At 26.9% G+C, this 15429-nt stretch overlaps 3 protein-coding genes across 15 annotated transcripts in view; 1 reads left to right on the forward strand and 2 right to left on the reverse strand.

The window, feature by feature from the left end:
- Nucleotides 1-2832, reverse strand: part of LOC124953189 (trehalase-like) — a 42377-nt gene extending 39545 nt beyond the window's left edge. For 3 of the 9 annotated variants that reach the window (XM_047504197.1, XM_047504206.1, XM_047504205.1), the window contains exon 1: nt 691-1326. The gene's annotated coding sequence lies outside the window, so the exon portion shown is untranslated. Of the gene's footprint in view, nt 1-690; nt 1340-1767; nt 1953-2596 lie in introns of those variants that run through there. The other 6 variants (XM_047504198.1, XM_047504195.1, XM_047504196.1 and 3 more) reach the window with 5 other exon arrangements.
- A 1455-nt stretch (nt 2833-4287) lies between these two features.
- Nucleotides 4288-11018, reverse strand: LOC124952912 (histone lysine demethylase PHF8-like). 4 transcript variants are annotated; one of them, XM_047503522.1, is made up of 13 exons: nt 10864-11018; nt 10263-10348; nt 9910-10188; nt 9673-9814; nt 9138-9587; nt 8862-9063; nt 7958-8721; nt 7832-7882; nt 7306-7490; nt 7026-7228; nt 6747-6794; nt 6142-6322; nt 4288-6032 (listed from the first exon to the last, which is right to left on the reverse strand). In XM_047503522.1, exons 1-13 carry the CDS (start codon nt 10959-10961, stop codon nt 5953-5955), a joined length of 2769 nt encoding a protein of 922 aa, XP_047359478.1. In that variant the 5' UTR covers nt 10962-11018; the 3' UTR covers nt 4288-5952. The 4 variants fall into 4 exon arrangements, with proteins under 4 accessions (XP_047359478.1, XP_047359477.1, XP_047359476.1 ...); XM_047503521.1 differs by having other exon boundaries at nt 7306-7499; XM_047503520.1 differs by having other exon boundaries at nt 7306-7523.
- A 262-nt stretch (nt 11019-11280) lies between these two features.
- Nucleotides 11281-14997, forward strand: LOC124952932 (polynucleotide 5'-hydroxyl-kinase NOL9). Of its 2 annotated transcripts, XM_047503578.1 has the most exons (9): nt 11281-11381; nt 11459-11498; nt 11571-11784; nt 11864-11991; nt 12121-13572; nt 13656-13855; nt 13927-13977; nt 14170-14360; nt 14500-14997. In XM_047503578.1, the coding sequence occupies exons 3-9, from the start codon at nt 11583-11585 to the stop codon at nt 14736-14738; spliced, it is 2463 nt and encodes an 820-aa protein (XP_047359534.1). In that variant the 5' UTR covers nt 11281-11381; nt 11459-11498; nt 11571-11582; the 3' UTR covers nt 14739-14997. The 2 variants fall into 2 exon arrangements, with proteins under 2 accessions (XP_047359534.1, XP_047359532.1); XM_047503576.1 differs by having other exon boundaries at nt 11330-11498.
- Nucleotides 14998-15429: the final 432 nt, after the last annotated feature.

The following is a 15429-nucleotide window of genomic DNA, read 5'->3' on the forward strand; positions in this document are numbered from 1 at the left end:
TAAAACAAAAAAAAGAAAAAAAAGAATAAATAAGATGGTTTATACTTGTTTTAATGCTTTTTTTAAAGAATATGCTTTTGGTAAATTTTGTTTTCTATTTTTGTGGAAGATGGTGATAATTTTGATCGTTTCAGAGTTATGAGTCAATCGACATTATTTCTGCGAGCAATCATGATAAATATCATACAACAGATGGTAATATTATCGCCATAGTTCAAATTATGTTTGTGTGACTATATCATTTGTCTCGTATGCGTGATTATATTATGTTGCTAGCCACGCGAATCTTATTTTTATGTGACTCTATCTTACAATTCAATTTCAAGAGTTACGACTATCTTATTTCTTTATCACATATTAATTTTAATACAGATTCGTATTAATTAAGATTTAATGAAAAGTAGAATTTTTCAGATGATTGTTTATAAAAAGAAGAAGAAAAAAAAAAGAACACGCAGATAATGGAAAAAAAATAAAAAAAAAAAAAATAAATAAATAAATAACGAGTATTTTTTTCCTTCTTCGTAAAATAATAATTTGATTCGATTAAATTCGCCATATTAATGTAAAATTCATCAGTTTTCTTTTTCTCTCGCTCTGCACATGTATATCTATTATTATTTCTTATAACTAGGTCTACTTGTAAATATTCTCTTCTCTCCAATTTCATCTTTCTTTAATTGCACCTACCTTTGAAAACGTCACAATGGCCTCCTCGTGCTTCACACACAAGCGCGCACACACACGTATACGCGCACGCACACTCGACACAATCGACAAAGATACGCACACGTCCCCTTTCGATCGAATTTAAAACTAAAAAGCTTTCTTCGACTCGGTCAATAAAAGTACGATCGGTAAAATCGCACGTTACACGCACACCGTTTGTCACTTCTATATCACTCCCCTTATCGATTTGCAACCGATGTTACACGATTATCTCGATTATATATTTCACGATTTTTTTAATTCCCTCTCTCTTTCCTTTTTTTTCCTTCCCGTCAAATCGATACGTTACCACGTGTAAAATTTGACGAGTTGACAATAAACGAGAATTATGTGGGATAGAAATATTTTTTTTTTAAAGCCGATCGTTTTTGACGAGATACACGTAAGATTCTCAAATAATTTATCCACAAGAAACGAATCACTGAACCAATCAAAAAATTTGCGAATATTCTCGATCGTTCGATTTTTTTTCTAAACTTAATTTCGACTGTCGCGAAACACGACACGAAACGCGCAACGCTCCGTACGGCGTCTAACCGAATACTGTGGCAGGAACTGGTTCCAGCGTTGCCAAGTTCGAATACTTCATTTCCACCTCTCCACATCCCTGACCACAACTATTCGTCCCCCCACCCCCGCGAATTTGAACTAACTTCTAATCTTGATCTCGACCTATACGTCAAAATAAATTCGTATCTTCGTTTGTTTTTTTATTTTTAATCATAACCTATGTGCACACACACACACACACACACACACATTATTACTATTACTATTATTATTACTATTATTAAGCATACTTAGAAAAGAAAAATAATCTAAATGGTTAAAATATTAATGATACATAAAATTAATGGCTGGTAAAAGAATAAAATACTATTTTTTGCTTTCTTTCTTTCTTTTTTTTTTGTTGGAGAACGAAAATTCAAAAGAATTGCGATTGCATAAGCGTAATATGAGATTTCATGCTGATTTCTATTAAAAAGATTTGTTTGTGCAACATCACGCACATCTCAGTCGGTAAAATTGTTTACCTACAAGTATTGTTAGGTTAGTGCATTTGACGTCGAGTTTCTTTTCTTTTGTTTTCCTTCCTTTATTTTTTTTTCTTCTTTCGAGTAAAATATGTTGGTAATAATTTTTATAGATATTTTTATCTTCAATGCGAAATGTATATTGTATATGTAGTCGCAAACAAAAATATTAATACGTCTTCTGTGAATCTGTAAAAATTATATGTTTCTTTATATTTCATTTGTTTGTAAAATATATATATTATGTCTTTCTCTCCCACTCTCTCTCTTTCTCAAGTATCTGAAGTTTATACATATTGGATAAGTCATGGAGATTAAACAGCTATAAAAAAAAAAAAAAAAAAAAAAAAAAAAAAAAAAAAAAAAAAAAAAAAAAAAAAAAAAAAAAAAAAAAAAAAAAAAAAAAAAAAAAAAAAAAAAGAACATGTTTTCAGTGGCATACTTTCAACAAATACTATTAACACACTCACGAATAATTATTTATTAAAATATTTTCTGAATATTCAATATTTTCTATATATATATGTATATATATTTCAAAAGATTTGTTGCAAATGTATTGTCTTTCTTTCTTTTATTTTTTTAAAGAAACAAAAATATTAAAACGCAATAGTTGATCAATTATTTTCCGATCAATTTGCCTTCTATTATTTTTGTTTATAATATTATTATATAAATAGGCCTTATATTCTAAATATTTTAATACCTAATATATTGTCTTAAACAATTATGATTCCATTAATTAAATAATTACATTAATTTAATTATTACGAATAATTATTATATAACGATTAATAAACTAGAAGAATATATTTATTATGTTCTCTAAATACCTGTTAAATAAATGTTTAATTAATTGAAAGAATCGTTTAAATAATTTGTTAGCACGAAGTGAAAGATCTACGATGCTTACTCTTTGAAAGCCGACGGCAGACTGACTTATCACATTTGAAAGTCATTGTTGGTAACTAGCGTCTTCGTTTGTTGTTTATATATCTGAATCACTGACGACAGTAAGTATAAGATTTCTCTATGTGTATATATATTATGCATAGTATATAAAATAATTATAATTTCATATCAAAATTATTTTATTTTAATATTACCTTAACACACATACATACATACACACACACACATATATATATATAATGTTAAAGCAAATCCTCTATTGTTTAAATTGTATATAAGGCATTTATATAATGTTTAAAAAAATGGTTTATTAAGTAAATCATAAATTAAATCTTTAAAAAAGTGCTAGATTGAAAAAAGATGGAGGATTTTGTTAGAACTAAAAAAAGAAAAAAGAAAAAAGAAAAAAAAAAAGAAAAAAAAAAGATAATAAGAAAGCATTTAATGAAAATAGATACCATTCAGTTTTATTTGAGATTTTGTGCTTCAAAATGTTTAACATATTTTGAATCATACATTACATAATTTACATAGTGTTATTTATAATTTATTGAACACATTAGAGATTGCAGTACACAATTAATATTATAATATTTTAATATTTCTTTCTTTTTTTTTTTTTTATCGATGTATCTGCAGGAGATTTTTCCTTTTTTTTTCTTTTATGATCTCTCTTTTCGCAAGGAAAGCATAATATTATAAAAAATTCATATTATGTTAATTTGATTATCAGAATCTATCATTAACTTAATCAGATCTTTCAGTGGTGTTCATATTATATATAAGCACATAGTAAAAACGTTCATTTAACAAAATCTTATTGATAAGTTTCTATAGCTTTTTTTCTCTCTTTCTTTTTTTCTTTCTTTTTTTTTTCTCTTTTTCCTTTATGTTCTCCTAGTGCCCAATGCTTCGGTGTACAAATCAGTCATTTTGCAAAGTATCTACATAAATTGCTCGTGTAAATGCACAATGTTACGCTTTTATAAGTTGACGCTTTACAAATATCTAGAACAAGAATTGTACATAAGCACAAATTCCATTTCTTCAATCTAAAATTCAACGAGGTATGTTTCACAATAATATTAATAATTATAATTACATAGCAAAGAGCTTTTTAATTGAATATATTTCCGGATAAATCTGATTCGTCGCATAAAATTATTCTCTGCAGCCTCTTAGTCGTATAATTAGTCATAGTATGTCTGGACGATAATAATAATAATATTAATAATAATAATAATAATAATAATAATAATAATAATAATAATAATAATAATAATAATAATAATAATAATAATAATATTTAAATATTATAAATAAGTGTTGTTCAAGTCCTCTTTTATATCAATAAAAAAATTAATCGTATATTGCGTATATACTACTAAGTATAAAATATATTAATTATATATATATGCGCGATAATGAATATATATATATATAATGCTGATTAAAGATATTAAAAAATACAAGTTTCGTTAAATATTATTTTCTTAGATATATATATCTTATATATATATATATAAGATATATATATATATATCTTATATATATATATATATAAGATATATATATATATATCTTATATATATATATTATATATATATAAGCCCAGACATTAAAAATTCATACAAATTGATTGAATCTATTACACTTGATTTTATACAGAATTTTACCTCATCGTATTTTCTCATTTGATTATTGTATCTTACATAAATGTATACAGCCTGCTATTAAGTAAACGCTTGATAATATATAATGTACAGTATTATTATTATTATTTTTTTTTCTTTTTCTCTCTTTTTTTCTTTTTTTTCTTTTTTTCTTTTTTTTTTTTTTTTTTTTTTAACTAAGAATTGAAAAACGTGACTACATATAATTCATAAGAATATGCCACATCGTAATCCAATAAGATCTACGATGAATTTTTTTTCATCATATTATCAGATATTGCTTTTTTTCTAACTATAAATACTTATACTAACACAATTATAAATCATTGTAAAAGTAATTTGTCACAACCCTTCAGTACATATATATATATATATTTTTTTTTTTAATTTTAATAATTTTCATGCGTACCTGTCTAATATCCGATGAGAAATTTTTTATGAATATTATACCATTACATCTTAATATTTACAAGCATAATTATGTGATTATAGTTTAATTTATAACCTACAATACTTCTTTACAATTAGTATGAAAAATGATATACATTAATATTTTTTTTCTTAATAATTATTTATTTAATTAATGCCAATTTGAAAGAGAAAAGAGAAACTCTTACTGAAAGAGTAAGCCCGAGATAAAAGCAAATCTTTTTGCTTATATTATTTATATCTTATATTTATCGTTAAATATAAAATGCTCAATACATTAGATGAGGACGTTAAGATAAAAGAATAACATTAAATTTTTAAATATCCTTTAAAATTATATATCTGATTTTTGTAAGAAAATTTCCTTTATATTAAATTATTTTTCATGACAGTTTTTTTTTTTCATGTTCGATCAAATTAATAATAGTAATAGTAATAATAATAATAATAATAATAATAATAATAATAATAATAATAATAATAATAATATTAATAAATAAACATTAAGATTCTTCAGACGACAAAATTGTTTGTATACAATATACTATGGAATAACAATATAGAGTTTGCTTGCTAAAATAATAAATTCTGTTTGCTATAACAATTTCTGTACTCTACAGCCTCTCTATAAATACAAACTAAGTAACAAAAGTTCTAAAATTAAATCTATATTATATATTATATCCCTATATTAAGAAAAAAAAAGAAAAAAAAAAGAAAAAGAAAAAAAGAAAAAAAAAGTTTAATAAACCTTGTCATACTACATAAATTGTATTAGTCTGTGAGATTCATACAGGCACTGAGCTTATATTTTCTCAGGCCCCACATTATACACTAAAATTTTATAAATTAATTATAAAACACGAATTTTAAAGGATAATACGAATATTTAAAAACAGTTTGATTCATTTTGAGAAAAAAAAAAAAAAAAAAAAAAAAAAAAAAAAAAAAATGTAAAAGAAATCCGATAAAAAATTAAACAAATTGAAGAAATTGACAAGAAAGTAACTATTAAACGATACAATAATAAATATAGGTGTTTAGTATCACCTTTTTGAATTATCCGATATATATATTTACAATTTATATTAGCAATTTACATCTATTACGAATTTAATGTATCAATGAATGAATGATGTGATGTGATGTGATAATTGTTAATGTCAGTTCTTTATCTAATGCATCATTTTATGAAGTTTTAAAATTTTTCCCAGACGTTGTTTAGCTGTTTTCATTCCCTTTCTAGGTTTACGTTCTGAAAATTTGAGAATGTTATAGTTCATATTTCATAAACAAAAATATAATAATAATAATAATAATAATAATAATAATAATAATAAAGAAACAATAAAAAAATATTTTACCAATTGGAACTGGTGCAGCTAACTTAGCCTTAACATCTTTCAACCTATTTGGACTCGTCAATATCGATCCATATCCACTACTTGTTTTCACAATGTTTTCCATAGGTATAACTGAAGTTGGCACAGACGTAACAGATGTGTCCTTTTGCTTTTTCTTATTGTACGTCCTCTTCGTTGTATTCTATCATACAAGTAATTTATATAATTATTTTTACTATAGATAAAAATATATCAATAAATATATGATATTAAAGAATATAATAAGAAGTAGATGATAATCATAATTAATTAGTCAAATAAAAAGATTTTGTTCGTATATACAAAAATAATAATTTGTTGTTTTGCTGTATGATGAAAACCTAATAATCAAAAATGAACGTAATGAAATGTACACGTGCACGTAAAGATGAATGAAAATGAAATTAATTAATATAATTAATTAATATAATTAATTATATAACAGATCAAGTCTATCTAATAAATAAGAAAATAATTGTAATGATAATGACAAATATTTTCTTCTACCTATTTAATTAATATTTAATATATATTAAACAAAATCTACAGAATACTACACTTATGTGAAGGAATCATGATATGCCTACCAATTTCTTCTTCGTAATCTTGTCCATGTCGTTATCCAGATATTCACCCTATATGATATAAGTACGTAATAATGAAAGTATATCATATATACATATCTAAATGATTAACTAAAATATATATAGATGTTGAAAAATTTCAGATATTCCTTAATAAGAGATTATGTCTATTTAATTGCACATATTAATGCACGAATAACATGTAAGATGGAACAATTGTTTTTCACAAAAAAAAAAAAAAAAAAAAAACGGTAAAATAAATTTAAATTAATTTTGATTTACCGCTTGTTTTGCCCGTTTTGCGGCTGCTGCTTCCAATCCCTTTTCCACAGAAGTTTTCCTTACTCCTTCTCGTGCCGGTCGATTTGTCTTTGGCAAGAGTGGCCCAACTCTGGCTTTCGGATTCCATGCTTCATCTATCTGACTTTTTGCTTTTGGTTTGAAAATATAATCTTCATCGTCAGAAGCATCCAAAGCCGGATAAACTAAGAATATCAAGGAAATAATAATTAAATTGATCGTATAAAAAAATATTTTTGCAAAAAATATCCCATTCACTTACTAAAATCATCATCCTGATGAACTTTATCAATATTTTCTATTAATTGATCGTCATCATCATTGGCATTATTGCGTTGTGTCTTTTCAATTTTTGTTGGTTTCGTGGAATTACTTGAGGTTGTCGAGTAACATTGCTCGCTGAACGATAACATTCCGGCAATGGCTTCACGAGTTGATGGTGATGCCCTGTCAGAACTAGCCGTTTTCAATTTATAAATACTAAGACACCAAAAAATAAAATCAAACTAGAATAAATAAAATCCTACTATATACTTGTATATATATATATATATATATTTTTTTTTTTTTTCTAAAAACAAGCTAAAGGAATTATGTTTACTTAGACTTGAATAAATAAATATATTTATATTGACAAAATAATAATTATATTCTCATGCTTTGCTATTACAAATAACTTTAATGCGTATATTAAATAATGCAACGATAATTTTTTTTTTTTTTTTTTTTTTTTTTTTAATGACACTATATCATTAAATAATCTTACAAAAATGTATATAATGACTTACCCTGTAGGAGGTGGTGGCACAGGTTGACTGTACTGTGGAATCGTGGATGGTCTAAAATAATTTCAAATATGACTAAAATAATATCGTAATTATTAAATAGCATAAATATAAAAATATTTTACATACGTAATGTCTAATCTTTGTGGAGCATTTCCCAATGTATACGCTGATGCTTTCAATAATTCTTCGATACCATTTTTAGGCATATCATTTAGAATATCAACGTCGCCATCGTAATCTCGCTTAAATCGTTTCTGTGTGTTAGATTTAGAATTTCTTCTTCTTTTTGGAGACTCGTCTATAGTAAATCTACCATAATCACTTTCATTACTACCGTCATGAAAATCATATACAGATGTTCGATTCCAACCAAGTTCTTTCGTTACCACAGTAGTATGATTCGATGGAAAATTATTTTTTAAATTGATATTATCGTTTGTACTTCTAACAACTTCGTTGTTTCCCAATTTGAATCTAATTACGGTAGGACTTTGTTTTCCTGGTTTGGATGTACGTTTCTGAGTAGAACTATTAACATGTTTTTCTTCCATCGGCGTATTTTTAACATATGGATACATAACGGGTTTTGATAAAGTTAATTTTAATGGTGGCCGATTAGTCGGTATATTATCGCTAATTAATGTTCCAACTTTATTTGTTTCCTTTAATGTCGCTTTAAAAGGATTTTCTGCCATTTTATCCGCAACATCGTAATCTACGAAATCTTTATTCAATGGCTTCTTTTTCTTTCGTTTACTTTCACGCTCCGGTTTAGGAGGATTTAATGATATTAAATATCTTTCCGCGTGTCGTATTTCTTTACTAAAATCTTTCAATAATTTTTGACTATTTATCGTATCCGGTATTTGACTTCGGCTGATCATATTGTACTATATGAAAATATTAAATAAGATCGGTTAAAAACTTCGTTTTCTTTTCTTTCTTACTTTCTATATATATATATAAAACGAAAAAAAAAAAAAATATATATATATATATACATATATATATATATAAATATCTTTCTTACATCTTTATCAGTGTTCCATTGTTTTAAAATACTTAATAACGCTCTAACACCTTGTAAAAAATACGACGGACATTTTTTCTCTTCGTTATTTAATTCCTTCAGTTCTTTAAGCAATTTTTTAGCAGCAAACCAATTAACCGTTTCAAAACCGGGATATTGAAATTTGGCAGGGGTTTTCATCTTTCTTTCCAACTCATATATCCTATAAAATATAATTGTTAATGAGAAGGAACAAATGTTTAAGAATTTACATTTTACACCCACTTACGTACTTACTGTATCTGCATAGGAATATTGAGACTATGTACAAAATTTCCACCGAAAACCAAAGAATCGACTGGAGTTAAGACGGCATGTATCCAACCGGTTGGTATCATCATAGTCTGGCCCTGTTTAATAACGCATTTGTAACATGCATCAGCCTGGTCTCCAAAGAAAGTTTCACTCTGTGTTGAACTGCACATCCAGTGCTGATATAATTGTAAATTTGCTGGTGTCGGTTTTATAAGGTAAAACACTTTTTCCCCCCTTAATACATGATACCATACGGAAGTCCCGCCAAAATCTATATGAAAATCTGTGAAACTGTCTTTGACTCCCATTAGGCAATATTTTTGTACTTCAGGACGCTTTATATCGCTTTCCTCGGGCCAATCACGTGGCCAAACAGAGTTTACCCAGTCAAGTTTGCGCGCGATGTATGGTGCTTCGACCATTGGTGAAAGACTGCAACGTTTATTTGTCAATTTATACATATACGTCCTATATACGATTAAAGCCATATATGGCAAGGCAATGAATATGGATATACCCAGTATTTGTAAATTCGAGACTTATCACATTAAAAACCCTTGTCCGACAAGGGGAATTGTAATATTCTACGAAGTCTCGTAATTTCATTCGAATGTTACTTTGTCTTGTAACATCTATCACATCCATTTCACGATCTCCACCTGTGTTGATAATATATGAATAAATATAAAATAAATATTTTTCATATTTAATATATTTATATAAAATTAATCGAGGCATTAAAATGTTATTTTACCTATATAACTTTCAACATCGTAAACACTAAAGTTTGGAGGAGGTACGCTCATATCGAGACCATCTTTGCCATCTATAATGATAGGTGTTTCAAATCCATTAGTTTGTAGATATTGTAACGTTAATTGTTGTCCCCTGACGTGTTTTACTATATCATCAGCTTTAGGAAAATGTCTGGATTTTAATTCTCTAATGAATACTGGAGTTCCAGTTTGAACAGGCTTAGAATCAGCATCTATTTCGGTATAATCGTGTCTATGCCAATTCAATCTAGTTTTCACTGAAAAATAAATATGAAAATATATTATCTTATTAGATTAGTATTGTAACGATAAATTGTTTCCTTTTACTTACTGATAGACGGTCCACATATCGTCTCACATTTAGGACAATGATATTTATCAAGGTCTATTGACATGTACTCTTTTAGAGTTACACACCTTTGCAGAAATATAAAGTAGGCAATGTTAATATCGAAAACTTTTAAAATATAATAAAACTTGGTTTGAACAAAAAATAACAACATTAAAAAATTGCTTATCTGTCATCGAAACTAATATATATGTATATATATACATATATATATATACATATATATAAATTTTCCTTTAGAAAATACTTTGAATTAAATATATTAAAAATATTTATACGTAAATAACACTTAAATATCAAATAGTAAACTAATCTAATGAAAGGTATAACATAATCATCAAACTTATAGGTTATGGTACTATCAACAAACATTCCTTTGTATATAGTCATACATATTTCTGGATGAAAAGTTTGAAAATATTTATGAGTATATACAATCTCTAGAATTCTCTGTATTATCGTAAATTAATTAAAATCGTCGAAAAAATGCTACGATCTTGAAAACGTTTACTTAATATAATTTTTTATATTTTCACATTACACGTGTCTTTTTTTCGATGGACTTTTTTTGCTTAAGACTTACCCGCCGTGGTACCATTCCTTGCAAATATCGCATTGTATCATAAATTGTTCAGCATCATAAGAACGACCACACAAACAATACGTAACTGGTATCTCCATTTTTGTTAGTAGATACTAAACTGTATGTATTCACTAAGTACAGTTATGTGCTGTCAGTATTTCATTAAAAGAAGTAATACTATAAGTTGCCTTACGGAACAACTACTTAAGCGCCATCTGAAATCGAACTCTTTCAATTACACGTATTTCACTTCGTATTTTTTTTTCTTTTTTAACAATTTGTTTCCATTTTTTACTTTTAACAAATTTCATCTTTTATTTTAACATAAATTTCATAAGAAATAATTTCTTATAGATTAATAAATATTAATAAAACATTTTACGTTTTCGTTCAATTAAATGAAATGAAAATAGAAGAAGCTAGTTGTCATGATTTTCAAATTAATTCGAGAGCCCGCCATGTCTCATCACTAAACCGTGACAAACAATACCTTTAGAATCAAAGGAATTTTTATTAAGGTTAGATTCTGAAAATATATTTTCTTTATCAAAATATGCAATACTAAATAAACATAATTGGTATTAAATATTAATAGGCATTAATTAAATAATCATACAAGGGAAAACATATATAAGGTAAATCATTTGACAACTTTTTATTTTAGATTATTATATATCATGTCCTAATAAAATTTTTCTCTTGAAAAGATAAGAGGAACAATGAATATATCTTGCGATCTTGATAAACATAATCTTAAGAAATCATACAAGGATACATCCATTAGAAGAAATTCTTTACCAGAATGTGCTGCATCTTCTAGTGCATTTGAGCAAAAAAAAAACAAAAATTACGATGTATTTAATAAAAAGGCTAAGAAAACAATTAAAATGTTATCCAAAAATTATGATGGAATGAAAGAATGTATAACTTATTTTTATCTATGCAATATTCTAATTGATTGTACTTTAAGAAATCTTGCAAACAATTTATGTAATTTTAGATCACACGAATGTTTCTTCCAATTCTAATGATTGCAAGATCGTAAATTCAACGACATATGGTACAGTAAAAATGCAGGACAATACATTTGAAACACGTAGGAGTCATGGTCCTTCGATGATCGTAGAAGTATTAACATAGCATTTTGATAATGACTTTCGATCTTTTTTAGCAATTTGTTTTTTTTTTATCATTATTTTCAAATAACGATTCTATTTTTTTTTTTTTTTTTTTTTTTTTCTTTTTTTTTTTTGACAGAGTGTATCTATGTCCAATATAACAGATTCTTCGGGAGAAAATAAAAATAAATCTCTACAAGAGATCTTTAATGATTTGGATATGTTACAAAATGATTCTTGTACCGATAATGGCAATGCATGCATTGTCGTTGCTGAATCTATAAATCCAAATGAGACATCTACTATTCAATATGGTCATAGGAAAAATCAAAGAATGAAATTTACGAAGGACAATGAAAAATCGCAGTCTAAATGTCTTATTGGCAAAAAAAAAACATCAGTTGTTACAAGAAAGAACGAAGTGCAGGAATGCACTGAAAATTCGACAATGCGTAATACCGAGGAACGAAACACCAAGTCTAAAGTAATAAAAGAAAGATCGACAATGATAAATACGAATACATCCACTGCAAATTATAATGAAAAGCTACATTTATATTGTTTGCATAATAAAGTATTAATGATTATGCAAGAAAAGACAAGTTTCTGTTTTACTGGCAAGCTAATGATAAATGTATTGTACGGTGCTATAGAAGTTTATGGATCTCACATTACTACCTCAAATCCTCCAATAGAAGTATATTCTCCTAAAGGATACAGTCTTATAACAGTAGAAACAAGTGATAAATTTTTGATATCTAACGTTAAAGATATCTGGACATCTTTATCTCCAGAGGGTATTAATCCTGACATAAAAAATGCATTGCAATATGATATCAATCAATGCAAACCGGGTATGACAGTGATCATTTTGTGGAATTTGGAAAATAATTTAACAGGATTCGTTAATACTTACTATCCAATAAAATTATTTCCAAAAATTCGCAATGTCAAAAATTATTCCTGGACCGACACAAGGAGAGCTGAAATGATATTGCAATCCAATCTTTATCTCGATAATCATAATTATAAAAAATTGATAATCGATCCGACTGTCACAGGAATACTTGCTGAAAAAATTCTTAATCGTTGGCGTTCAAATGATTGGTCATGTACATTAATAGCAGGTGGTAAAAATGTTGGGAAATCTACAACTGTACGTTATTTGATAAACACGTTATTACCGACTTCTCGGATGGTCGTTTTGGTGGACGTTGATCCTGGTCAAAATGAATGTACACCGCCTGGCAGTATATCCTATAGTTTGATTGAGGAACCATTAACTGGACCTAATTTTACACATTTAAAGATGCCAGTTTATCAGTTGTACATAGGAGATGTAAATGTGACTCGTTGTATTACGAGGTACATCGAATGCGTTAAGTTATTGGCGAATAAATTGTTAAGTTGTCCGATCATGTCACGTTTACCTATAATTGTAAATACAATGGGTTTTACACAAGGAATAGGATGGGATATCGTAGTGTTTACGATTAAACTTTTTCGGCCTTCATTCGTCTTACAAATAATGTCTGAAAGGACAAAAAATAATTATCCCAATTTACTCAGTTGCGATATTATTAATCAACAGGTAGGTGCTATCATTTTCGTAAAAAATTTAAAATAAACAAAAATTCAAGTAGTAATGAATGAAAATAAACTTGTTTTTCATAGACTTTTACAGGCTTTTCATGGAGTAAAAATATTACGGTTTGGAATGAACCATGTTGTCATGAGCTACAGGTTATAAATACAAATGCCGAGAAAAAATATGAATCAACGAATGATTCATGGAATATGGAGCCTTATCAACAACGTGAACTAGCAATGATATCATATCTAAGTGGAATTTTAAATTCCAATGGAAATTCTACGTGAGATATTGAAAATTATTTTATTTTCTTTCTCCAATGAAATGTTAAATTTTTAAATAAAAATTTTCTAGATTCCATGCCAGATTAACATCACTCAGCATTAACGAAGTTGTACCATATGTGTTAGTATAATGTCACTTAATAGTTTTGCTTTATATCGATGTTCAATATTTTTATATTTTTCGCTAACATTCGCTATTAAGAAGTTCATCTTATTAAAATGATTTATACATACATACATATACATATATATATATATATATATATATATATATATATATATATATATATATATTTTTTTTTTTTTTTTACAGGGCACCTTTTGCTTCTTTAACTATCGCTCTACTACGAGAATGCGTACCGCCTTCACATGTATTAACTGTAATCAATGGTAATATGGTCGCTCTGTGTGGCATTGATTTAACAAGTGATTTATTGCAAGAAGCTACTTCATCAAAACCTCGTATATTAACAAGAGCACCTTTATGCGCCTGTTATGGCTATGGTAAATTACAAATAATTATAATATTGCTATCTCATACATTTTTTTTCTCTCTGTCTGCATTGAATTTTTTTTTTGTTTTGTATAATTATTCTATTCAACAATACTAATCTAATCTCATTGATTTTATTTGATTCTCCAGGAATAATTCGAGGTATTGATATGGAAAAAGAAGAATTGTATATAAATACGCCATTACCGCTGTCACTTATGCGACATGTTAATTGTTTAATAGGATCCATACCTGTGCCTATTAATTTACTTCAGTTAAATCAACCCAATGTACCATATGCAGGTGGAAACAATGCTTTACCAACGAGTCGTGATCCACGTAGAGGTTATTTCCGTATGAGATATCAAAATAGACGAACGTCGAGTTGATTTTTCTATTTTAAAGAAACTAAAAAAACTATTTTAATCGTTCAATAGTCACAAGGTGAAACTTCTACAAAAAAAAATCTCATGAAAATACACAAGAGAGTACAAAGTGACACTCAAATTAAATTTATTCTTTTCCATTTGTCATTGTAAAAAAAAAAAATGTCGTCCTTTGTTTTCTTTTTAAGCTCATTATGTAAAAGAGAAAAAAAAAGTACGTTTAACGATGAATAAAAAATACATCTGACAATTTGTTACCATATTGGCTTGTTTAAAAAAATAACCTTTTCGATTCATCATAATTAAACATAATTTTATAGAATTAAATTCGATTCTTCATTATCAACGTTTCAAATATATTATCTTGAATTAATTTCATTTCTTTTGAAATTATATAATACTTCTCTTCATTTTTCGATTATTGATTAAAAAAGTATCATCGTTTTATAAAAATATAAATAAAATGAAAATTATAATGATCCCTTTAGTCGTCTTTAGTTAATTGTACTCGTATAGAGAGCGCAACGGTAGCAATATGGCGGCAAGCGTTTGTACGCTCTACGACATGCCGATTAGTTTTCAGCGTTCAACCGCAGATAAATGTTTAACATTAGTGTAGTGCTGTGGAAATCCAAATATCTCTTCGATCTCTGTTATCTACAAAAGATCCATTTTGTCTTTCATCAAAATTAGG

This window comes from Vespa velutina, chromosome 11, assembly GCF_912470025.1.
Source record: "Vespa velutina chromosome 11, iVesVel2.1, whole genome shotgun sequence".
Classification (NCBI taxonomy): Eukaryota; Metazoa; Arthropoda; class Insecta; order Hymenoptera; family Vespidae; genus Vespa; species Vespa velutina.

What these genes read in the sequence shown, in the direction of transcription:
- LOC124952912 (XM_047503520.1), bottom strand. Translation starts at nt 10,961, where the DNA reads ATGGAGATACCAGTTACGTATTGTTTGTGTGGTCGTTCTTATGATGCT. An exon ending in CGATGTTGAAAGTTATATAG is followed by an intron (nt 9,815 to 9,909) that starts GTAAAATAACAT and finishes TTATCAACACAG; the next exon opens with GTGGAGATCGTGAAATGGAT. An exon ending in CTCGAATTTACAAATACTGG is followed by an intron (nt 9,588 to 9,672) that starts GTATATCCATAT and finishes TAAACGTTGCAG; the next exon opens with TCTTTCACCAATGGTCGAAG.
- LOC124952932 (XM_047503578.1), top strand. Translation starts at nt 11,583, where the DNA reads ATGAATATATCTTGCGATCTTGATAAACATAATCTTAAGAAATCATAC. An exon ending in AATTCCAATGGAAATTCTAC is followed by an intron (nt 13,856 to 13,926) that starts GTGAGATATTGA and finishes AAAATTTTCTAG; the next exon opens with ATTCCATGCCAGATTAACAT. An exon ending in AACGAAGTTGTACCATATGT is followed by an intron (nt 13,978 to 14,169) that starts GTTAGTATAATG and finishes TTTTTTTTACAG; the next exon opens with GGCACCTTTTGCTTCTTTAA.